A 25303-nucleotide genomic window follows, 5' to 3' on the forward strand; every position below is an offset into this window, starting at 1 on the left:
AAAATGTGAAAAAAAAAAAAAAATGAAGGGGTCATACTGTATGCACAAATTATTCAAAAAGTGCAACTATGCAAAATTCCAAAAGAATTTTAAAAGAAACAAAAGAAACGATTATAGTTTGTGTATATTCTGTGTATGAATGAGCAACCTCAAAGCAATAATCTCTTCCTTGAGGCACGTAAGAACTCACACAGGTTTGACTCAGCTACTTTATTTTGGCATACCAGCCGCTCAATACAACACCCTTCGGCATCTCCAACATGTGGTTTTAATCCACACGTCTCACACAAATTGCCATCCCTGTCAGTCTCAGACAGAAACCAGTTACCAGCCACTTTAGAGTAGTTTGATAATTGCCACTTATTTGTGTGTCAAGTTTCCCACAACTGCAAAAAGACTAGTGAAAAAAAAAAAAAAAAAAAAAAAAAAATTCACACTGCGATAAAACACACTACACTCATGGTGTTGTTTCTGCATTATATCAAAGATGTGGTCTACCCATCCATCACAATGAAACACTTAATCTAAAATAAAAGAAAAAAAGTTCAGAGCAATTTAAACCTGCAACCTAATATTTCGCACGACACTATTAAAAAACAATATTCTCCAATCTATTTCAGATCATTCAGCAACATACAAAATAATTGACTGTTTTCACAGATCTCCCAAAACAATTCTCCCTTGCTGCCATTGGCCAGTCAAACAAGTAGTTCCACCCCACAAATCACACAATTGGTTGTCGCTGTTGCTATGCCAGGCTAATCGGGACTCAGAATAGTCACAGAAATGTTAAACTTCTAGGAAATTAACCTAGAAATTGCTTACTGCTCTGCATAAGCGTGCAAAGGAGGAATTATTTTGTCTTAGAATGGCATCTGATATACTATGCTCTGAGCCTCAGCACGATTGCATATGTGATATTGCTTTTACACAAAAGTGCAATAAACAAAAAGAGAATACTGAGTGACTTACAATTTAGATACATTACTAACAGTTACTTCTGTTCTGTCAACAAAATTGTTTCAAACAAAGCCACAGCAATGTAATCATGCCCATCTCTGAGCAAACACACAGTGGTTGTGTTTCGTTCTTGAATAAATCAGGATTTTTGAATGAATCACTTAAATGAATGATTCAATGAATCATTCTTTTTTTTTAACTTAATGAATCATTTGAATGAACAATTCAATGACTTGCTTAAAATGACCTCCCAGCGTCAGTTGCATCACTTCACTGCCATTCTCAAATCCTCTCTCATGGATAGTAAAGTGTCCAGTAGTATGCAAACTTTTCACTGGAAGTAGTAAATGACAATCTGTTTGGTCCTGGTTTATCTCTTACTTGACAGACATGCAGGGCTATATATCTATCTATCAAGCTAAGTCCATTACTGCCCCTGCTTTCATGGTGTTCCTCAAGGATCTGTTCTCGGACCTATACTTTTGATCATTTACATGCTTCCGTTAGGTCATGTTATCCATTGCCATGGCTTTAAAGTGCTCCTATTATGCCTTTTCAAATATGATCTTTCATGTAGTGTGTCATGTAGCTGTATGTGAACATAAACTATCTGCAAAGTTGTGAAGCCGACAGCGCTCGATAAATAAAGTTATTGTCTATCAAAAAAAAAAAAAAAAAAAGAGTTGGCTCACATTTACCTGAACGAGTCGTCAGGAATTCGAATCTTTTTCTGTTACGGCCATACGTCACGAAGTAACACATTTGCATAATGTCCGCCCACGTTCTACGTTGCGAACAACTTGCCCACCCTCAAACAGTAAAATTTCTATGTGGTTTACATCGCAGCGGAGCGCGAAAGGCGCGCACGCCGCCGACAAAGTTCAAATGAGTTGTTCAAATGAACTTTTGCCCGGCAGCCAGCGCAGCGCTTTCCGCGTTTGGTGTGAAAGCCGCCTTAATGCATTATACAATCTGGAAGTTCACAACATAGAGGTGTGCCCGGTTCGCTTGCATAAGCAAATTGCAAGCATTTTCCACTGTAGTCCGTGCTAACTTGTCGATCAGCCACTTCAGCCATTTCATTGTCAGACTCTGGCTCGAATTGGTATGGTAAAATCGATGCCATCTTTTCTACGTATTGACAAGTATCCAGGCCTGTCAATCAGTTATGGCAACTGGCGTTCGGGTTGGTTCTCCGACCCACTGTACGCAGTAGACCAATCATAAAGGACTGCGCCATCCGACCAATCACAGCAGTCAGGGCTCACGGAAAGGAGGGGTTTAGAGAGACTGATTCTTCAAACTGCTTCACACGAGTCGTTTACGAATCATTTAGAAATGCGGTAAAATTAAATATATTTTTGGAGAAAACTAAAGTGTTTTTTGACCTTGCATACATGTAAACCTGTTTTGGGAGTCTATTAAAACAATATTAGCAACCTTTAAAATGGCATAATAGGAGCACTTTAACATTCATTTCTATGCAGATGACATCCCATCTCTGTATTGGCACTTAGGTCGTCTAAATCTGGCCTATTACTAGTCGCTCAAACATTCTTTTTTTCCCCTCACATACTGTTTTTCGCATGAGTTATCATAAACTGTTTTATAAAATATAACATTTCAAATCAAGAATAATATCTAAAAAGAATGTTATCATAAACTGTGCATGTTATACTCAGATAATGCACATTATTATTTTTAAGTAATATTTAAAAAACATTTTTTAAATAATATATATATATTTTTTTAATATTTTTATATATATATATATATATATATATATATATATATATATATATATATATAGTCCTATATATATATATATATATATATATATATATATATATATATATATATATATACACATATATATATATATATATATATACATACATATATATATATATATATATATATATATATATATATATATATATATATATATATATATATATATACACACACAGGACCATATCCTCACCTTATAAAGCGTCTGGCCCTGTACAGTGAAAAATCATGCTTGAAGGATGTAAGAACCTTAGGTGTTGAAAAGAACCACAGACGAGTGTTTATTAATGGTGCTTGTGGCTTTTCAAAACCCCTAACCTGTAAAAATTAAACATCAGTGCGTAAACATTAGCCACACCTTAGCAACCACACAGCAATGCTCTTGCATCCAACCACAAAAAATTGCAATGTAACAGCAAGTTTTGCACAAACAAGTGGTAGTCACACTAAAAATGTAATTATAAGTCTTCTGTTTAGAGTAAATACTCTTTATACTGTGTTTTAATTGCTTTAATGCATTACTACACCATGTTATTGTACAGTTAGTTGGTGTGTTGTATGTATGTGTTGCTGTTTGCACTCCACAGCACTGAGCACATTTACCACCACCATGATGGTGCAGCAATAAAGAAGTGTGAATGCTGAATCTGGACCTCATCTTCAAGACAATGACCTACCCAAGACGGGACAATTTAAGGGAGTGGTCCGCCTGCGGCGGTCTCCCTTTTGACCCGGCAGCACGGGAAGAGCCAGAGGAGATCGGGATGATTTAGAGCTCTTCTCTTAGACGTGCTGACAAGGTTAGAGGGTCAACACAGACATTAACAGGTCAGTGTGTGGCCCACTTGGGGACAATTACTCCTGGCCGCGGCTAAGTGGACACTTGATTGAACACGACAGTGCTGGGAATGCGCCATCCCTATAGATAACAATTCTAAGGACCATTTAGGATAAAAAGCCCTTGTGATACGCGCCTTTATGGCCCAAATTCATCTTTCTTTGCGCTTTTAAAAAAGAATGTTGGCAGTGTGATCGAGGGGTTATTCTCTGGGCACGAGGAAGAGAAACATTAGAGAGCGCTTGCATCTTTTGATGCTTTCAAAGAGATCACACAAGAGCAAATACAAGGTGAGGGGGTTGCTGGAGGAATCCGTAAGATGCTTTATCTCAGTTTAGAAGATTGTTTCCTTATCACGCTGAGCCTGTTAATATGTATTTTGATTGTTTTGTTTGGCTTTATAGTCGATTACAAGCTGCGATATAATTAAATTCCAAAGGAGAATCTGCAGCATTTACATTTTGATGATTGAGGTTATATGCACATCCAATTATTGCCGTTATTTGTAAGGTGCTAAAACAATCATTTTTACTGCCTGTAAAAAAAACACATTTGGTTTGACTTTTACACACTGGCATACAGTACAAAGGAGTGATCGCAAAATTGAATGCAAACAGACAGTTTCAAGCCTCCTTTAACTTCACGCATATGTTTAGAAAAAGCCACGTTTTCCCAATCTGGACCCCTTTCAGAGCCAGGTTTATTATACTACTATTTCTCTTTTTCTAATCAATTTTTAATGCAACACAAATGACTTGAAGGCATTTTAACAAACAAAAATATCTCCACCTACATGCTTGCTTGCTTTATTGTGAAAGCACGTAAAGTTTTAAAAACAAGATTAGATTTCACATCATGAATTGAAATTTGAATTAAGTTGGTCACTCTGAAGTCTGCAAAATCTGCATCAAGGTCCAATGATTAAATATGATGAAATATATAAACTAAATAAAAATCTAAAATTTAAACTGCAATTCTGCATTGTTTAAGGTTCAAATTCAATTAAAACCAATTCAATTCTGAATTTTACATGATATTGTTATCTATGGGATCATGCTGTCTGTTATATTATAAAATTACAAAACGTAACAGATTGCAAAAAAAAAAACCTGTGATTTGCAGCTTTTTATGGGGTGAGCATATGTTTAGTAAAATGCATGCGAAATGAAAACAAGGTCTTTGGGTTGCTGTAAGCTGAGCTTGAACTGTAAAGGTTTTGGGGCTATGGATTGTTGGATTGTTTACTTAAGTCTTGGCAGCAGAAAATCATCTCCACATTGTCCTGCTCCTGCTGTCGGCCCGGGCAGCATCGATTGCAGCTGTAGCGCGTTAGGGAGATGCAGAGGACACAGTTCACTTAAGCCAGGGCGCACGCTTGTAAAAGTGTTACCATGATTTAGCTGCTGAGACAAATTTCGAGAATCATAAAAGATTGCTTATGAAGTCACCAAGTAAAACTTCTGATATTATCGAACACTTTTTTGACATTGGCAATAATATTGCCATCATGTTTCAATTTTGTCAATGAGGATGTCAAAACTTGATGTAGAACATCTTGTCAGAACTGTCAACTGTGACCATGGCCTTTACCAAAGTTGTTCATTTTGTCTAACTTCACAAGCAACAATTGTACAGGACAGAAAAAAAAAAAACTGCACAGCCACAGCAATAGTGCAGCCCACCTACACGCCATGAAGTGTAAAAGTGTGGCAGAAAATAAAAGAGGTAGGGTTGGAAGGTAAAAGTGAGAAAAGGATAGACACAAAGAAGAAAGAAAGGGAAAGAAAAAGAGGGAGAGGAATAAATAACTATAAAAAAGGGGATGCAGAGAGCTTGAGGGAGCGAAAAGAGAGAGAAAACACCACAGCATTGTCTTCCACACCTCCTAAAAATAGAATTGTGTGTAAAAAGGCCATAGAGCGAGAGAGAGGGGTGAAAAATCACTTATGCTAGTGCCCGCTGGACTATCCCATTACCACGAGAGCCCAACTACAGACATTTCCCTTTACCGCAGCTCGTGTGAAGCAGAGGCACTTGGAAGTGATGTACTCGCAAACGGAAGTGAGCGGAGGAAGTGAGCATCTCCTCTTTTTACCTCTCTCCCCTCCACCCTCATTAACTGGGCTCCTTTCCAACTCATTTAGGAAGCCCCGAGAGCCTGCCTTCCCCTGGAATTTACCGAAATGACACAACATTAGCAGATTTGCATATGCAAAACGGGTCAAGCAACAGGCACTCGCTGCTCAATTGACCTATTGCTTGTTGTGGCAAGCCGAGTTATTCCCGCGGAACAATTCTGTAACCAAGTGGGTGTCATGCGAGTGCCATCTGGGTAACACTTATTTAAGGCTGGCAGAAGTCCCGTGGCAGCCCGCCTGGCGAGGAGGAGGAAAGGGGGAATAAATTGCATCATTTACTTGACATCCATTTGCCGTCGTGCCCGTTTAAAACCCATGACTAAATAATTTGGTTATTCGACTGCCAGTTACCACTGTCATCCAAATTGTGCGGTGCACGCGACACACGGCAGGACTGTCAAACGCACTGATAAAGGACAAGCCTGTGATGTTCAACCATGCAAAAACGCATCTCTGTAAACATATTTACAACCGGCAATCTATTTTCACTAAAGACTTCTTTTAGAATGGTCCGATGTTACACTTGTCACGAGCGGTTCAGAAATTGAAGAAAACACCAGTTTGGGATCGTAGAATACAACAGGGTTTAGACTTAAGGATGCAAATGATAGGAGGCGCAGAATACACAATGAACAGAGAGAAACAGCAATTCTCCAGCTAAAACTTTTTGAACTTGAAGATTAGGGTAAATTTAGCTTATTTTGTCCTCTCGGAAATATGTAACTATCTCCTGTAGCCTGCAAAGGGCAGTACTAAATAAAAAAATATGATATGTGGGCAAAATAAGAAAAATGTACACATTTACATTCTGTTCAAAAGTTTTCACCCCCAACTGTTTTCTGAAGAACAGCAGGCAGTTTACTGGGACTCATGAACAACTATCACTAAACAAAAAAAAAAAAAAAAAAAAAAACAGCTGTGAATCATTCAGGTAACAACACGGTATTAAAAATCAAGGGGATGTAAACTTTTGAATGGGGCATTTTTATAAATTTAACTGTTATTTTCTCTTGTGGACTAAACATCTTTTTATGTGAAATATCTTATTCAGGTCAGGACTAAATAGACAATAACATGCATTTTGTATAAACCCTCTTATTTTGGTAAAATAATTCACATTTTCAATGATTCTGAAAGGAGGGTGTAAACTTTTGACCTCAACTGCAACTTAGATGTTGTCCCTTTAGTTGCTTCAGAATTCACTTGGTTGCATTTGGATTTAAACTTTAAAGATATTCTCCATTTTTGCTGCTTTCTCACATTTAACTTTTAAAAGTTACGCTGATTGTTTTGAGCGTTTTTAATGCAAACCTGTGGCGACTAAACCAATATGGGTTTTTAATGGCTGCTATGGGTAACTAAAGTGTGGGGTGACCGACTGCCCATAAAAAAACTATACAGGCCTTTTACGTTATAGAGAAACATCAAAGTGTATCACCCCACTCCCTTTGAAATGAAAAAAAGCTGGTGTAACAAGAAAAGGTACGAAGGTCCTTACTGTATCAGGAGGTAAACTGACAGGTGATCGTAGGCTGTTCGTATAAATCCTTTTAGTCTTGTTGAGGTGCCTGAAACCACAAATATACAAATGTCAACAGTCAGTGTGACAGGTCTCATGGATATGAACTTTGTGACTACACTATAAATCAAGGAACAAGGAATGAAATAGGTTTCATGACATTTTATTTTGAACATGTTTCCATTTTTCATTAATCAAATTTTAATTTGCTGTAATCATTACATTACATCATAGAAAACAAAAAAAGTGCATATACCAATAAACTGCAGTCGATAAACCCTCCTGAAAGTATCCATTCAATCTCTGTAAACAATTGTATATCAAGTACACCGAAATGCACTCAAAATTCCCATCTCACCACTCTGTAATATTAAATCAAAAGATTGATTCTCTCATTTTCAAACTTTGAAGTTCATTCTGCAACGGCCAATTGATCAATCGCCGCTTCAGAAGATCGTACATTATGCTCATTCATAACATCAAAATGCTTTTAGAGAAATATCCAGTAATCCCCAAGTACATTTCTCAGGCCTCTTTCTCAACACACACAGAGCTTTGTGCCGCACTAGGAAAAACAAAGAACCAACAAATGGTGCTTTATTGTTACAGAGTTTGATTTTTTTTTTCTTTAGAGCTTGGATATCTCCACCTGCTTGACTAAGTACGTGTAAAAGACAGTGCTTGGATTTTTGTCAGGAACTTTCTGGACCTAAAATAATGTTGTCATGGCTTTTCAGTAAACATTTCAATTTGCTTGGGTAAACTGGCGCACAAAGAGCAAAACCACCTGTATAGCAACTCCTGGATATAACAGCACAAAAACGCAGCACATTTTCCAGCCTCGAGAGCGCGTCGAGCTCAGACTGGGCTGCGTCCAAGAGCTGCAAGGAGCATCTTTCAAACAGCTTCTTGAAGTGAGGTGACAATGACTCAAACCGATTCACTTTCTGTTGGTTTCCCAAAGCGGCAAGCAAAAAAGGCTGTACGTGTAAGCTTTCATGTGAATGAGGCAGGTTTGCAACTGAGTGTTTAAGATAATTACCGTGCTTTCATAATGATCCATCCGATAAGGCCTTACATATATCATATAAACAAGCAACAACACGTCAATTAAGACCACCCGAATCGCTTCGAAGTTCAAACTAGCAAATAGGCCATATTTCGGTATAAACACACATACAGATGTAAACAGAAGATCAAAGAAAAGTTCCATCGTTTTTCGCCTTTGAATTCATTTGAACATTCCATTGAAAAAAAAAAAAAAAAACCTTCTCGCAAAACTAATTAACATGCATGCTATGATAAGGTAATTAGTACTCGAGCCGGTTTCCTGATTAAACATACTCTAATTGAGAGCATGCTGCTATTGAGAGGGAGGAAAAACTCTATTCCCTCGGAGGGCACTTAAACGATGTCCCTTTCACAAACACGTAAGCAGAGACAAAACGACTCAAAGGCTGGGACAAAATGCACATTAATTACCAGTCAACAATATTGGCAACTACTCTATCCTTTCTCAAACATGATTCTCCACTATATACAATGCATCTTAAAGAAAATTTTCAACACAACGTTCAGAACTTGTTACTCTGATGGTAAGTGAAGTATATATATATTTTCTTTTAAGTTTAAGTTTCTTATGCTTACCAAGGCTGCATTTATTTGATAAAATATATTATAGAAACAGTTATGCTTTACAATTTAAAATAACTGTTTTTCGTTTAAATGTATTTTTTACATTTATTCCTGTGATGGCAAAGCTGAATATAATATGCTGATGTGCTGCTCAAGAAACATTTGTATATGAATATACGGCTAAAATATAAAAAAAAAAATAAATAGAAATCTAAATTTATATTTTGTAACACATATAATTAAAGCCATTCATCATATTTTCTTTGTGGCCAGTGAAGATGTTGGCAGGACAAGTTGAAATCTGAAATACTGGTCTGCTAAATTATATATTATATATATATATATATACAGTATATACATACACACACACATTAGGGGTGTAACGATACATGCATTCGTACCCAACCGTCACGGCACGGACATCTTGGTTCGGTGCATGAGGCCTTATAATGAATAAAGGCAATTCACCCTCAATCCAGTAGGGGGCCCGCAGTAATGCAACACTGTTTTATAACCACCAGCAGAAGAACAGCGAATGCCAGGAGTTGCGCACACAAAGCCCACTAGACAGTGACCATGTGCTGATTCTGAACGCGTCTCTCACTGACAAAGGAGTATAACGTTACTTTAAAGGCTTGCGCACTTAACTGTCTGCAAAGTGGAGCTTTGTGCTTGTGTATCCTACCTCTCACTCTCAAATCCAAATATTCCATAATATTTCCATATTTGTGATGTATCTAAATGCTAAACTATTATTTATTATGTAAATTATAGGCTTTGTACTTCAGTCGTGTCCTAAGGTTGACACGGTGGCGGGCGTGCTGATGTTTGGTTCACTGAACTTTACTTTTAAAAAGTAATGTTACCAACTGCGCTGTCAAGTTAGTAATGCTGGAAGCCTGGAACTTATGTTTTGTGTGTGTGTGCACCAGCATGATTACTTAAACTGTTTCAAAAAAAAAAAAAAAACTGTTTCCTTTTACCAGCAAAATCAACTTAAAACACTGTCATTTATTGTCTTATTAATAATGCATCAGTGTAAAAGGTCTTTTGTAAAATAAAGAAAACCAATAGGATGTCGCTTTCTGCCATTTGAGTTTCCTTTCTGTCACGAAAAAGAACTGAAACTCAGCATATATAGGCTACGTTACGTGTGCCACTGTTGTTTCCCTTGTTTACCTGTCTCTAAATCAAATATATTTAAAGTATGTATTCCTTGTATGTATATATGTACTGCAGATTATACATATATATAACATTAGTCTGTTCAAAATAAATGAAAAGAACCAAAATCACATCGAACCGTATATTATATATAACAAATATATATATATATATATATATATATATATACACACACATATACATATATATATATATATATATATATATATATATATATATATATATATATATATATATATATATATATACATATATACATATATATATATATATATATATATATGATGATGGAATGGCAACAAATTTCCATCTAAATTCATTTGTCAGAGTGAAGTATGGATCGGAGATCAGGAGCCAAAAATGTGAAAAAATAATAAATGTCTAATGACACTGACAGCCACTCAAGTTTATATATTTAGTGCATCTATTTCTGTTATTTAGTGCAGGAACACCGCTTTAATTTCAGAAGCGCAAGACTGAGTACCAGAGAGGTTACGATGAGTAAATTCTGAACTGACTCGGAGAAAAACACTGGTGTGAAGGTCCCCATAGCCAGCTGAGTTCATAGATTAAAACATATGGCTCAGGGTTTCTGTACTTGTGCATGGCTTACATCTGTTTATCATGTGCTTGTGTTTTTATGCCTGGCAAACTTACATGTTTGGTCTTCTTAAAGTAAAAAACTTTATTTATGAATCTGTTCAATTAAATCCCATGGTGATGTTATCAAGCTGATGAAGTTATCATCAAAATCTTTAAAGTGAAAGTATTAAAAACATAATATTTGAATTGATAAATTTTATGCAGTGATATAATGTAAGCTGTAAATTTCCAGATATCAATACAAATACATAAATAAAAAAACTGGCTAAATAAATAAACAGAACTAGTCAACTGGTGCAGCAAAAAATAAACTTTATTACTGAACTCTACCTCTTGCATATTACAGCAAATAAATTACTGCACAAAAGAAATCACACAAGAAACAAAAACTACTATACAGTGTTCTTGCATGTTTTTCCGGCTGTTTCTTCTGAATTGAATCACCAATGCCAATTTTTGCAAAGAAAAAAAGGCTGGGAAGAGTCTTTGCACATTATTCATGACATAAATGCAGTGATTTGAATTCCTGGATAGAGCAGCCTCCTATTGCTTAAGGATTCGCTGTAAAATTCAGGAATCCAAGCATTGGCTGCCACTCTTCAGCTCTTCGGGGCTAGATCAGTAAGAAACTGATCCAACGAGCTGATCCCAACTCAGCTGTCAACTTCACAGCTGGCATAAAAGGACTTGTGAGTATCACACCATTTCAACATTTAATCCAGCCTCTAATCCAATCCATTTGGATTTACAATTCAATAAAAGGACATCCAGGACGACTATGGCTATAAATCAACAATTTCAATGGTAACAAATCAGTGAACTCTTACGGTACAGAAAGTATTGATCACTAAAACATTTATGCATGGATTCAAACTCTTTGCATTCAATTTTAGTGCACTGCTTTGAAGAGTCATACACTGTAGTCAAACACACTTGAATGAATTTAAGATTCAACTGAACTTATTAGCTTAAATGATTAAAATTGTTTGGAAATTATGCTAAACATAAAAAAAAAAAAAATACATTTTATAATAAACTAGCAGACAATGGAGAAAAAGCATTGGTCAAATGTCCAATATTAAAAGAAGAAAAAAAAAAAAAAAACCTTTATTTTATTTAAAAAGCATCCCAGCTGGAATCTAAACAAAGGCTGGTAACGCTGAAGATTCTTAGATATAAGTTGAGATTTTTTTTGACACTACAATTCCATACTTCCATTGTTTTTTGTTTTTTTTTTAGCTTTTTTATTTATTTTTTTTTTTTAAGTAGTTTTGATGACTTTTAATCTAAATAAGATAGAATAGATGCAATTCAAATTTTTGGCTGGCAGTGTATAAATAAATAAATAAATAATTCATTAATATATGATGTGTCTAAACTTTTGACTGGCAGTATAGAAATAAATAATTAATTACATAATTCATAAACAGATGTGTCTAAACCTTTAACTAGTAGTGTATAAATAAATAAACAAATAAATAAATAATTCACAAACAGATGTGTACAAACTTTTGACTTGTACTATAATTATATAATATAATAAAATCTAAAATGGCACATTCACTGTCAATTTAATTTCAATTTATGTCCATCTACACATTTGCAGCAAAAAAACAAAAAAAACAAAAAACAAACATTCTGTTCAGATTCACTGGGTGAGATATTTAAAAATAAAAAGTGACAACTTCCAGTCAACTTGCATAATTTTCAACTGCCTTCAAGCACGCAAATGATAAAGTACTTGGGTTCCTCTGTGTGACTTTGGTGTGACAAACAACAAGCTATAATTAACTCAAAACAACGTACTGCCGCACAGTCTGACAGCGTCCAGAGTTGCCATAGAAACAAGAACCTGGCTGCATCCTCAACCTAAGCCGTCCAGCGTCTGGCCAACGGCCTGCTTTTCCAGCCAGGCAACCCTGCGTGAAAGCCACACGCTAAAGAGTGACAACAGCTGCCCGAACACACAGCAAGACGCGGGACGCAGCAACCTCTCTCCCACATTACGATCCAGACATCACAACTTCATGCATTATTCGGCAGGCTGTCTATAACCTCTACGATTCTCAGCTTACAGTTCATTTAAGCGCACTTTACCTCAACGAAGTAACACGTTAATAACCTTTCTGTGCCATAACCACTGCACACATCTGAGTCATCACGCACTTTTGCACGATTGCGAGTAAATCTGAAAATACCAGTTCTAGAATGCAACAATTTGCACACTTTTCCTGTAATACCATGACGAATCTACTGCACAAAGCTATATTTGGAAACTCTTGGTGAAAATATACAGTCGTATTTTTCACTACAGGTAGCTGGTGAGCACACTAGTAAGTGCTAGCAATCACGCAGCCTTTCCTGCCGTTCAGTGCAGAGGCCGAAAAAGTTGCAAAGAAAAGTTCAGCCAGTGCTTTTAATCCTGGGTCAGTCTGCATTTGCAGAGGTCCATTTCTGCATAAGTGAGCACACAAACTCCAGTGCCTGTTCAAACAGTGTCTCTCTCTCTCCCTCCCTCCTTCTCTTTGTCTCTCCCTCTCAGGCAGCTCATGACAACGGCCCAGCAGCAGCACTGTTTGATCTCCAGTGTTTTCCTTAATCTGGGTTGTCAAGGTTCGCTTGTTGGAGGCTGTTTACTTTACTTCTCCTACAAAAAAAAAAAAAAGCATTCTTTTTTTTTTGTCTTCTCCTTCCCTCAGACAATGACTAATCCAAAGAACTGAGCCGTACCAACGCTGGGTGTTAAAGCTGCTGCTGCTTCCTATTTTAAAGTGTGATATTAAAAGACGTTTAAAAGTTGCATTTATGAGAATCACTGAGAAGAAAAATAGTAAGGGTAAATATTACAATTCATAACTGGTAATATCAGCTTGTACATTTTTTATTACACCTATAGAAATAATAACATGCATTCACTTTTCATTTTCAAAATACCAAAGAATGCATTAACTTACATTTAGATCCATTTTGTGTGCCAGTGTGTGTGTGTAGGCAAATTTATATGAGAAGGATATAAAGTACAACACTGTAATCTATGGCACGTTTCTCCTTATTTAATTTGTGAATGTTAAAAAACAACTACATACGTAAATTTTGGAGATGAACAATAGTGGGACTAAATATAGTATTATGTGAAAAGAATAAAAAATGTCAACTGTTAACAGTTGACAGTAAACTGACATTTTATGAGTAGAAAAGCGTTACTTTTACTCTGTGTTCAAGTGCACAACGACTGCACGCAGTTGAAAAGTTTCTGTTAGACGTGTGCTATTATTTTTATAATGGCCTAAATGTATTTATCCACTTGTTACGCATCTCACACTATGAAAGTACAAGCAGAAAGGCGCATTTAACTCTGACACTTGTTACAACACAATCATGTTGAAAACCAATTTCACTCGAACTACACTTGGGCTGTGTCTCAAACCCTGAGACACGACAGCATTTATGGAATTGACAGGCGCGTTCGAATGTTCGATGTCCATATGATGTTCAAAAATGCTGTCTAGCTAGGAAGCTCACTAGGTTTTGAAACACAGCCTAAGCTTCTCTTGCTGAAGTAACACTTAATTCTGAAAGCTTCAACTCTCGACTCCGGATGATAGAGTGCACTGAACATTTTTTTAATGCACGGGAAAAATTCTAAACCGTTTTCGTACGCATTAATGATGTTATATTTAATTCCAATCGAAGAGATGCACCAGTAGAAGTTGTTTTGTGGTTGAGGGAACACGTGGGGAAAAGTCCCCTATACAGCAACACTGTATCACCGAAAGAAATCTCGGCTCGCAAACTTTTACGCCATCGATAACGAACGCAGAGCGATTTCAATACATCGTTTTTACGCATCACGTCACACCAGAGCTGTCACACATATGTAACGATACAATGTTGTTTCCACAAACAAAAATGAACAGCGTAACAACTTGCTAGCCACACAGCTAACTTCTGAAAAAGTACTTGTAGACTGAGAATAGAATTCATCCACAGGACAGCAGTTGTTAGACACGCGGCCAATAACGCTGTTTGTTAATTTGCTCATTACGCCGTTAAAAACAATAAGGCAACAATTAGATAACAAAGACAAACTGTGCCCATATGCCCTAAAATGTTGCAGAATGCTGGAGGAGAATGAACTTACCGGGGTTTGACAGAGACGCGACAGACGCGGAAATTTGGGCGAGATAACAAATTCAACTCTTCACGCGATCTTGTATACCATGAGCGCGTGCTATAAACGTACTGTAAATAACCAACAAATATATCACTCCGCCAGCGGTACTAACTTCAGCTGCAAACACTGTACTAGGAGCAACGCCGCCGTTTCGAGCCCGGTTTACGCCGCCTTTCTCCACGGAGCTGCTTCGGATGATATTACACTTTATTGCGCCTTGCACACACAAAAAAAGAGAGAGAATCGCGGATTTGGATGTTGTTATTTTTTGATGTTCTGCGCCCGTGACGTCACATCCACCTGCTGGGTAAACAACATTCATGCAGATCTCTGCGCTGCAAAACAGACGTGTGTCAAAAAGTCACAGATACATAAGTTAAAGATAGGAGATCCTTTTTTGCCAGACGACGTACTTTTGACTAATCTGTTTTTGCTGGTTAGTTTGGTTGTAAATGCTGTAGGCTAAATGCAGAATTTCTGTCTTCTTTTCCAAGAAAATGTCCAGTGGAGCAAGGTGGGGGGTGAAAGTTCAGGAGAAGGACAACCCATAAGAAAGGAAGTGCAGTTAGTGTGGGGATTTAGTAGTAATCGGAATATCAGCATAAAAAAGTGAAAGTCCAGTAACCACTCAGTGGTTAGAACGATTTAGGCTGAGCTAAATTCACGTATTATGATATACCACATTCACTTAGCTTTCTTTGGCCTAATAAATAAGGATAGTAAACACATGTAAGCATCAAGATTTTATATTAAACGTAAAATCTTGTATGCATCAGAAAAAGTATGTATATAAATATTTTTTAATTTATTAATTTATTTTATTAATTTATTTAATTTATTTATTTGTGTCATTAATTTAACTGATGCAATAAATGTTGTATGAATCAGAAAAAGAATGTATGTATATAAAATATTTTTTATTTTATGTGTTTATTTAATTTATTTATTTTGTTATTAAATTAACTGATGCGAGAAATGTCTTAATTAAAAAATAGGTCATAAAAGCTACATTCATAATAATTCTAGAACATTTTATTTTTAAATGCTGTTTAAAACAGCATTATATGGAACCTAACATTGATACAACTTCCCAAAAGAATTTTATAAGAAAAATCCCAAAAGGTAATTTTCAGTGAAACTTGAGTATAAATAAATAACTATATATATATATATATATATGTTTTTTATTTTTTGTAAAGAATAATCTAATCTTTAAATATATATATATATATATATATATATGTATATGTATATATATATATATATATGTATATATATATATATATATATATATATATATATATATATATATTAGATTAGATTATTCTTTACAAAATTTAATAATTATAAAATAAAAAGTATAATCGACCAATAAGATGGTTACTGTTCGGTGTGAAACGCATTAATGTAAGATTAAAATAAGGAGAGTCTGACTGTCCTTGATCAAGGACTGAAATGCACAGTTCAAGTAACTGAAAGACGGTGTCTCTTTACGGGCCCAAGTTGATGTGTTTTACGGATATAGAGCGCCACCCTCTGGACTCTTGTGTCTCCTGCAGACATGTGGAGCTGATTTTTTAGAATTTTGCATAAAATAAATTCAGTATAAAAAACCAAATCTGCTAAAAAAAAATGGTTGCTAAAAATAAAAACATGAATAATTACAGTGAAAATAATAACAGTTAATGTAAATTAACAGTTAAAATTATTTTTAAATATCAAATTATTTGTATAAAAGTAAAAAAAAAAAAAAAAAAAAAAAAAAAAAAAAAGTTAAGTTTGTCTCCCCAGCAAATAAATTAATTAATTAAAAAAAATAATAAACACTTGCCAGCTAGATTAAAAATATCAAAATATGTACACATACGTGCAGCTGAGGAGCCCTATAGCTTAATTCATCAAGTAATGATCAGTTATGTTTTAGAATCCTTTTTATTAAATTGCTGCAATAACATAATAATTCTTCAGAAATCCTTGTACCTTCATAAACACTGTTTTGACATTTGCAGAGCACAAGGAAAGGCACTGCAATCCTTTTGTCCCTGGACATATTGCTAACAGTATGAAATCTAATGTCAAGGGGCGTCACTGGCCTATATTCTTATCCAGAAAAACTGCACGCCTGCAGGCATGAGACGGATACATCAATCACAGACACACCCTTTGTAGAGATACTCCATTTTGACTTATTTTTCTACTTCGTGTCCACTGCCGCTAACTAAGAATACTTTCAAGAAAAAGACAGACATCTGCTGAAATATGCAAAAGCAACATTAAAAAACTTATGAAGATCATAAATATTTTAAAATAGGTCAAAGCGTGCGTATGACACATAGTTTTTTTATGATTATCCAAACAGTTATGGTCAATTACATCAGTATTTTATGTTTGGAAAAAATACCTTAATAATAGTACAGTCTGTCATTTTACACATATTTTTTTCTGGTGACACTACATTATAACACAACACAGATAACATATATTTCTATATTTTTTGCACACTTATATCATCTATGCAATTTCAATGTCAGGTTTTAAATAGACATTGTCTGTGTGAATGTCTTTTTTCTAAAAGTAGATGATAATGAATAAATCCTATATTCCCTTTGAGGTCAAAAGGTCAGCACTTGTTATAAAAAAAAACCTCAACTCATCTGTAATTGGCTGAAGAACTATAATACAAATTCCAGATGTCCCAGGAAAATCCAAAGCATTTGCGCAAGACTGTTTCTCAAAAGGAAAACAAAAATAATGTTATTTGGACTGTGTTGACATCATGTGGATGTGGTTCGACTGATGCTCTGTGGATTCGGTCTTGTTGTGATAAAGTGGCACTCTGAAAAAAATTAATTGAGGATTACTATTCGTTATGTAACATCTTCTCAATATGCACTCATGCTCAAAAAGGGAGTAATTAGAGTTGTGTTAATTAGGTAATTAAGCAAATGAAACGAGACGACTCTGTTCTTCTTAAGGCTGGCTCCAAAGCGATATCCGTCCCTGCAGCTCAAATCACAATGAGACACAAAGGAACAATAGCTGATATTTGCCTATTGTATAAAAAACAAAGAGCTCTTTATCTCATTGTGTCATGACACAGGTGGGACAATTTCACATGTTTTTGCTACTGACCTTTGAAAAATATGATGACTTTTTATTATCTATACTTAATAAGAATGCAGAGCACAAAAAGTGCATTCCTGTTAACATACTAAGCATGGTTAATGAAATATAACAACAAATATAAGTCACAATAAACCTAATCTATGAAAATCCAGTGGAAAGTGTTAACATAATCATTTTGTCATTTAAAAGAATAGGGAAAGGGAAAGGGAAAGAAAAGTAAGGGAAAGTGTGTATTTCTACTGTAGACAGTCATCTGTCTGTTTAGTTAGTTAGTTAGTCATTTGATTGAGTGACTGAGTGAGTGAGCGAGCGAGCAAGTGAGTGATTAAATATAGCATGTCAAAACTGCTGTAACTGTTATGATTCGTTGTGTAAACTACCCACAGTAGCGGTTACGTTCATTCCGACATTAACCACCAGATGGAGCCAAATATCAATGCAAAAACCTGTGAAGACATCTATCTATCTATCTAAGTAGTAAGACATTACTGAAACTCTCTATTGCATCTCGAAACTTAGCATTTTTCATATTTTATGCAACATTTGTAATACATGATACTTCAGACATTTTAAAGTTAAAGATTTTTAATAGTCAGTTTTAATATGACTAGGAAATGTCATGAGGAATAGACTGAAAATGAACTTTATATATCTTTTTGACCTAATAAAATGGTCTTTGAGTTTCCAAACAAAACATTTTGAAGTTTCAGTTAAAAGGAAAAAAGGAAGAGCATTTGTATTTGATAACTGCATCCTAAAAGGCACTTTATATATCTATTATTACAGTGGCCTAAAATGACACTTCAGCCACAGTTAATAAAATTGCATTGTTAATTGCATTAAATGAACATTTTTGGCAATTTTAAATCAATTAGTATTTGGGAGCAGGTTTTTCTAAAATCTAACTTCCTTTTTCAGATTTTTTTTAATGGTGAAATTTAGTGAATGCACATGCACTACATTTCTTTTAGAATTAACCATTTACTGACTGGTAATACCAACAGATGATCTGTTATGCTAAATGTAGTGCTACATAATCTATATACGTTATAATAGTTTAAACAGAACACAACTTTAAAACAGTGTTTATTAAGACTTTTTATGTAATACCTGTTGAGTTGATTCATAAGATTCTAAACCAGTGTTGAGAAAGCAATCATTCAGTAAATAAATAAATAAATAAATAAATAAATACTGGGCCTCCCACATTTATGTCACTCCATATACCATTTTGGTCAGAAATAAGGGTCCCTCATTCATTTGCTCACATTAAGTATTTACATGTTTCGTTTCTGTATTGATCATATAATCAGTTTGTTTGGGTAAGTGGTTATCTGTTCTTGGTCGTTTGTTCTTTGTTGATTTGTTTTGCTATTCCACTTCAAGGACAGGATTTATGTTTATGTTCTTTTTTTCATAGATTTCTGATTACCACAGACCGTATCACTGATGTACCACTGATAGCTATGCATTGGATATATTTTATGCAATTTGTCTATATGCCGCTACAGTGTGTGTACACATTCAGCAAATACCGGAAAAGGTGAAATTTTGCTTAATCGCATGACCATATCTATACACTAGAGGACGCTATTCATCACAAAACGGACTGATGCTGCTTCTCTCTTGGAAATAAAAGTACCATCGTTTCAGGCACGCGCACTGGACATTTGTTAAGATATAGAACCTCGCTCATGTCACCGTATTACTTTATAGTGCTTGCTTTCACTATATTTCTCAGGTTGGGTGATTTTATCAGGTCAACAGCGCGCTGATTGACAGTTATCTGTCATGATTAGTCGCTTCAGCACCACGGACAGCGCTTCGGTTACCTTAAATGACACACCAGAAGGAAAATGCATGGACGACGACCACGGACTACGTGTTAAGACTATAGTAAATCTCGATGTAAATACTCTGCTAGGTGTACATCCATTAAAAATGGACTTTGGGAGTCATTTAAACGTAATTGCAAAAGTGAAGTTCAGCTCTAAGCTGTCACTTGGTTTGACATTTTGTATCTAAAGCAATGACATTCAGACATTTAAAATGTCACTTAAGTCTCCAGATATTTAATTTAATTTCATTCAGTGTGGAAATACAATCACAACCTCTTTTATTGGATGTCTGAAGGAAATGGAAGGCTGCATAGTTTTTAACACATTTGTGACCCTGGACGACAAAACCAGTCATAAGGGTCAATTTTTTTTTAAATTGAGATTTATGCATCATCTGAAAGCTGAATAAATAAGCTTTCCATTGATGTACGGTTTGGTAGGATAGTATGGTTTATATAGGATAGACAATATTTGGCCGATATACAATCTGAGTGTGCCAAAAAAAAAAAAAATTAAATATTGAGAAAATCGTCTTTAAATTTGTCCAAATAAAGTTCTTAGCAATGCATATTACTAATAAAAAATTAAGCTTTGACATATTTACAGTAGGAAATTTACAAAATATCGTCATGATTTTTACTTAATATCCTAATGATTTTTGGGATAAAAGAAAAATCGATAATCCAGGGTGACATTTTTTAAAAATCTAATAATATTTAAGTAACTAACAGAGAGTTAAACAACATGCTGAGACAGTCACATTGTAAAAATGACCATTGTGATGTTTTTTTTATGTGTTATAATAAAATATTGTATATATATCTGCAGCAATATTTATATATAGCTGCATCTGCAGCAATATTTTGATACCATTATGATTTTATAGACCTGTTGCTAAAATCTATATATTTTTTTAATTGCTACGGATAAATATTTAAATAATTTTGTGTTAAATAAAATAAAATAGATATAGAAATTCACCGTTGTTAAAGTCATCGCGTTTACTTCTGATTGGGCCGCGTTAGCGACCGTTCAGAGATGACGCGCAGCTTCAGTGTAGACAGCCTCAAGCCGTTGCAGCGCGACGCGTCGCGAGGCGTCATCGTTCGCTTCCAGTGTAGACTCGGTGTCAGAGTAGCACCGCTCTCCTTTAAGACGGACCCACCGTTGCTGTCACCGGAGGTTCCCATTATGCTCCCCCCTCACCTCCCTCCCCCCAAAACAAGAACGCACTAGACAAGACGGCTACGTGCTCCGCCGCGATCTCCACAATAGACTGGATGCGTACGTATACAGGCTGGTATTTATTCAGAAATGATGTTTCGATGAAGCGTCTTGGGTTGTTTTCGGCCTACGCGACCGCGATCGGATCGATGGAGACGGATACGTGTTTATTAGTGTGTAAGGCACGTCGTTTTCCTTCGACAAATAATGGATTACCCAGCATCTGGTTTGAAGAATGAAGAACCGTACGACGCTGATGTGATCAAAACGATGCACCTGATGTCTCGGATCTCCAAACGGCTCGAGGTACGGTCATATAAAAGACTCAACTGATTGTTAGCGGCTGATATTTTGTACATCAAACTGGGGGACCAGGAGTGCTTAATGTCGGATTACAAAGCCCAGGCTGGGTTGTGCTTGCACAGATGGCGAACACAAGTGATCCAGGGGGAAGCAACCCCTCGCTCCAGAATTATGCCATCACTGCGTCTGCGGTCAAACTGGCGTCTTTGGGTCTCATCACCTGCATCAGCCTGCTCGGGAATACCGTGCTCTCCGTGTTGGTGCTGAAAGACAGCTCGCTCCACAAGGCTCCATATTACTTCCTCCTCGACCTGTGCGTGGCAGACATCATCCGCTCGGCCGTGTGCTTCCCGTTCGTGATGATCTCCATCAACAGCGGCTCCGTCTGGAGCTACAGCATCATCAGCTGCAAGATCATCGCGTTCATGGCCGTCCTGTTCTGCTTCCACATCGCGTTTCTCCTCTTCTGCGTCAGCGTAACGCGCTACATGGCCATCGCGCACCACCGCTTCTACTCCAAACGCATGACGCTATGGACATGCGTCGCGGTGATATGTATGGTGTGGACGCTCTCGGTGGCCATGGCGTTCCCCCCGGTCTTCGACGTCGGGACCTACAAATTTATCCGCGAGGAAGAGCAGTGCATATTCGAGCACAGATACGTGAAAGCCAACGACACGCTGGGCTTCATGCTCATGCTGGCCGTGATTGTGGCCACGACACACGTCGTGTATGTAAAAATGCTGTGTTTTGTTTACGACCACCGTAAAATGAAGCCCGCGCAGCTGGTTCCGGCTATCAGCCAGAACTGGACCTTTCACGGACCGGGCGCGACGGGCCAGGCCGCCGCCAACTGGATCGCGGGGTTTGGACGCGGTCCGACGCCGCCGACGTTAGTGGGCATCAGGCAGGCGTCACACAACGCCAACCGGAGGCTGCTCGTCCTGGACGAGTTCAAGATGGAGAAACGGATAGGAAAGATGTATTACATGATCACGCTGGCGTTTCTGCTGTTCTGGGCGCCCTATATTGTCTCCTGCTACATCCGGGTGTTTGTGAAGGGAAACGCGCTTCCTCAGGTGTACCTGACCGCGGCCGTCTGGTTGACGTTCGCCCAGGCGGGGGCGAATCCCATCATATGTTTCATATTCAATAAGGAGCTGAGAATGAGATTCAGAGCCTGTTTGCCGTGTTGCCTGACTACACAAACACCCATGGAGCCCTACTGCGTGATTTAAAGTGTTTTACTCACTTGTTTTCACTGGCTCTGCCTGCTTGTCAAACATACAGTGGCCCCAAAAAGTACAAGAGACCTGGGAGTGTTCAAACCTCTGGCGTATCTCCAGTTTTTTATAGCATTCCCATATTTGTCTGCTTCAAATTAAAGCATACTGGGAATGTTACATTAATAAAACTCATGTGTTTTAAGTTTTGCCTGTTCATTCATTTTCTGTGGTAATCAGATTTATTATTATTATTATATTACTCCCTCCACTAACCATCAACCTGATTTCAATACAGAAAGGAAACAAAAGGGAAATATTTCAAAACAAATAATGAATAAAAAATACACACAGGAAAATAAATTAAAATATATTAAAATGTAAAAACACTCCCGGTCTATTTAAACACAAAACCATTAAAGTGTATTCATTTCACTGCATTGATAAATCATTTTTTTTTATTAATGCCACATAATATTTTGTTATCTAATGCAGTGGTGTTTATTCATATTTGTGTCTTGATTTTTTTTTTTTTTTTTTTTTTGGACTCTTGACTTTTTGGAGCCACTGTAGCATGTGATACTTTCCTTCATTCAGAGGTGAAATCTCACACCTGTTCTAACGTTGCATATCAGAAGATCCATATCCACATTTATGCAATCCACATATCGATGTAAATAATGTAAAAAGATGATTTATTTATATTCTGGAGCTCTTTATAACTGATATGTAATATATTTGCTATGACTTTTTGTGTGAACTAAATGGCCAGTGGCTTTTTACTATTACATGGACTAAATGTGAATAAACCGAGTCCCTCTCACAGTCCCTTTAAATTGATTCTGGATATTTGTTTTCAGTGGACACAAGCAAATTCGATGGGTCAGTGTTGAGGAGACTATGATTTGTATTTTAATTAAAATAAATAATTATAAATGTACTGTGTTGGTGTGCTAAAGCAATACAAGAATCAAATGCAAAGACAAACGTGAGCAAAAGGCCAGCGAGGCATTAAAAGAAGGGGATTTTGTTGTCGTGTCAGACTAAACTGATGTAAAACATCTGGCTTTTGTACATATTTTGCTAAGCCTCCATCTCATTACTTGCTCTTAGATGTTGTAGGGGGGTGAAAAAAAACATGAGACATAATGTGATGTTTCAGACACACTCATCCAGGGAGAAATTTTTGGCTGCGTTTCCATCCCCCCACCCTTCCTACAGACAGTTATATAATACAGAGCCCTTTTTTCGTGAACCTCCCCTCAGCACAACTCCAGCACTACATTCATGTGATCTGGTACGTTGCACTGACAGAATGAATGCAGGCCACAAGAGATGTGAAATAAGATTATCTGTCTTCAGTAAATGTAAACAGGGCATCCTGGGTAGCTGCTTTCTATGTAAAAGCAGGAAAAACCAAGGGTAAATATTTTTGTTTAGATCCCCCAATCCTAAGTATGTGGTTACTTCATGCCTATAAAGAATTTTAAGGCATCAAAAAATCAATTCAAAGGAAGAGTTCACCCAAGAAAAAAAATAAATGCTGAAAATGTAGTCACTCTCAAGCCATACAAAATGTAGATGTGTTTGTTTCTTCATCAAAAAAAAAAAAAAAAGATTTGGAGAAATTAAGCATATTACATCACTTGCTAATCAATGCATTGCAGTGAATGGGTGCCGTCAGAATGAGAGTCCAACATCTGATAAAAGACATCACAATAATCCACATGACTCCAGTCCATCAGTTAATGTCCTGTCAGGTAAAAACCTGCATGTTTGTAATAAAGAAATTAATCATTAAGACATTTTTATTAACTTTAAACCACTGTTTCCCATAAAATACAAGTCGTCTGTCCGTAACGTTGCTTTGTGCAGTGCAAAATTTCTCTCTTAATCAGGAAAAAAATCTGCACAGATCAACAAAACATTAATTAACATCATATGAAGTGAAAAGCTGCATGTTTGTAATAAACAATTGTTTTAACTTTAAACTGTTGTTTTCAGACAGAATCGAGTCCATAATTCATAATAACACTTCCTTCAGTCTTCTCACATCAAAATCCAGAGACATATCTGTTTAGAAGTGTTTTGGATTGTTTTGTTGATCTGTGCAGATTTTTTTCCTGATTATTTTGCACTGCACAAAGCAACGTTATGGACAGATGACTTGTATTTTATGGGGAAACAGTGGTTTGAAGTTAATAAAAATGTCTCCATGATCAATTTCTTTATTACCAACATGCAGGTTTTTACCTGACAGGACATTAACTGACGGACTGGAGTCATGTGGATTACTTGCAATGTTTTTAGCAGCTGTTCGGTCTCTTATTCTGACGGCACCCATTCACTGTGCTGTAACGCTTAATTTCTTCAAATCTATTCCGATGAAGAAACAAACTCATCTACGTCTTGGACGGCCTGAAGGAGAGTAAATTTTCAGCAAATATTTATTTTTAGATGAATATTTGCTACAAAGAATAAGTCATACAGGTTTAGAATGACATGAGGGTGTGTATATGTTTTTGGTGAACTATCCCTTTAAATTTCCCTCACAAAACCTTCCTGATCATCCTTACATGAAATTCTAACTGAGAAATGCAAACTGCTCATTTCATAGAGAGAAACTGCATTATTGACCCCTGTTGTGATCATTCTACATCTGTAGCAATATAATGAAAAGCTCCATCAGCTAATTGGAGTGTTTTATTTGAACAGCCTTCGCCATCCATGGGAGACCCAGAGGAGA

The 25303-nt window shown here is 36.4% G+C and overlaps 2 protein-coding genes across 7 annotated transcripts in view; one reads left to right on the forward strand and one right to left on the reverse strand.

Annotated features, from left to right (window-relative positions):
* foxp1b (forkhead box P1b) overlaps positions 1–15329 on the reverse strand; it is a 207743-nt gene extending 192414 nt beyond the window's left edge. For 2 of the 6 annotated variants that reach the window (XM_051113081.1, XM_051113078.1), the window contains exons 1-2: positions 14811–15169; positions 7226–7295 (exon numbers count right to left, since the gene is read on the reverse strand). The gene's annotated coding sequence lies outside the window, so the exon portion shown is untranslated. Of the gene's footprint in view, positions 1–7225; positions 7296–14810; positions 15178–15256 lie in introns of those variants that run through there. The other 4 variants (XM_051113079.1, XM_051113077.1, XM_051113080.1 and 1 more) reach the window with 3 other exon arrangements.
* Positions 15330–19363: 4034 nt separating this feature from the next.
* gpr27 (G protein-coupled receptor 27) lies at positions 19364–23942 on the forward strand. Its single transcript, XM_051111407.1, has one exon. It carries the CDS (start codon positions 21457–21459, stop codon positions 22570–22572), a length of 1116 nt encoding a protein of 371 aa, XP_050967364.1. The 5' UTR covers positions 19364–21456; the 3' UTR covers positions 22573–23942.
* The last annotated feature ends 1361 nt before the right edge of the window (positions 23943–25303 follow it).

Source organism: Labeo rohita, chromosome 6 (assembly GCF_022985175.1).
Source record: "Labeo rohita strain BAU-BD-2019 chromosome 6, IGBB_LRoh.1.0, whole genome shotgun sequence".
In the NCBI taxonomy this organism is placed as follows: domain Eukaryota; kingdom Metazoa; phylum Chordata; class Actinopteri; order Cypriniformes; family Cyprinidae; genus Labeo; species Labeo rohita.

Excerpts from the sequence above, each read along its gene's own strand:
- gpr27 (XM_051111407.1), top strand. The coding sequence starts at position 21,457 with ATGGCGAACACAAGTGATCCAGGGGGAAGCAACCCCTCGCTCCAGAAT.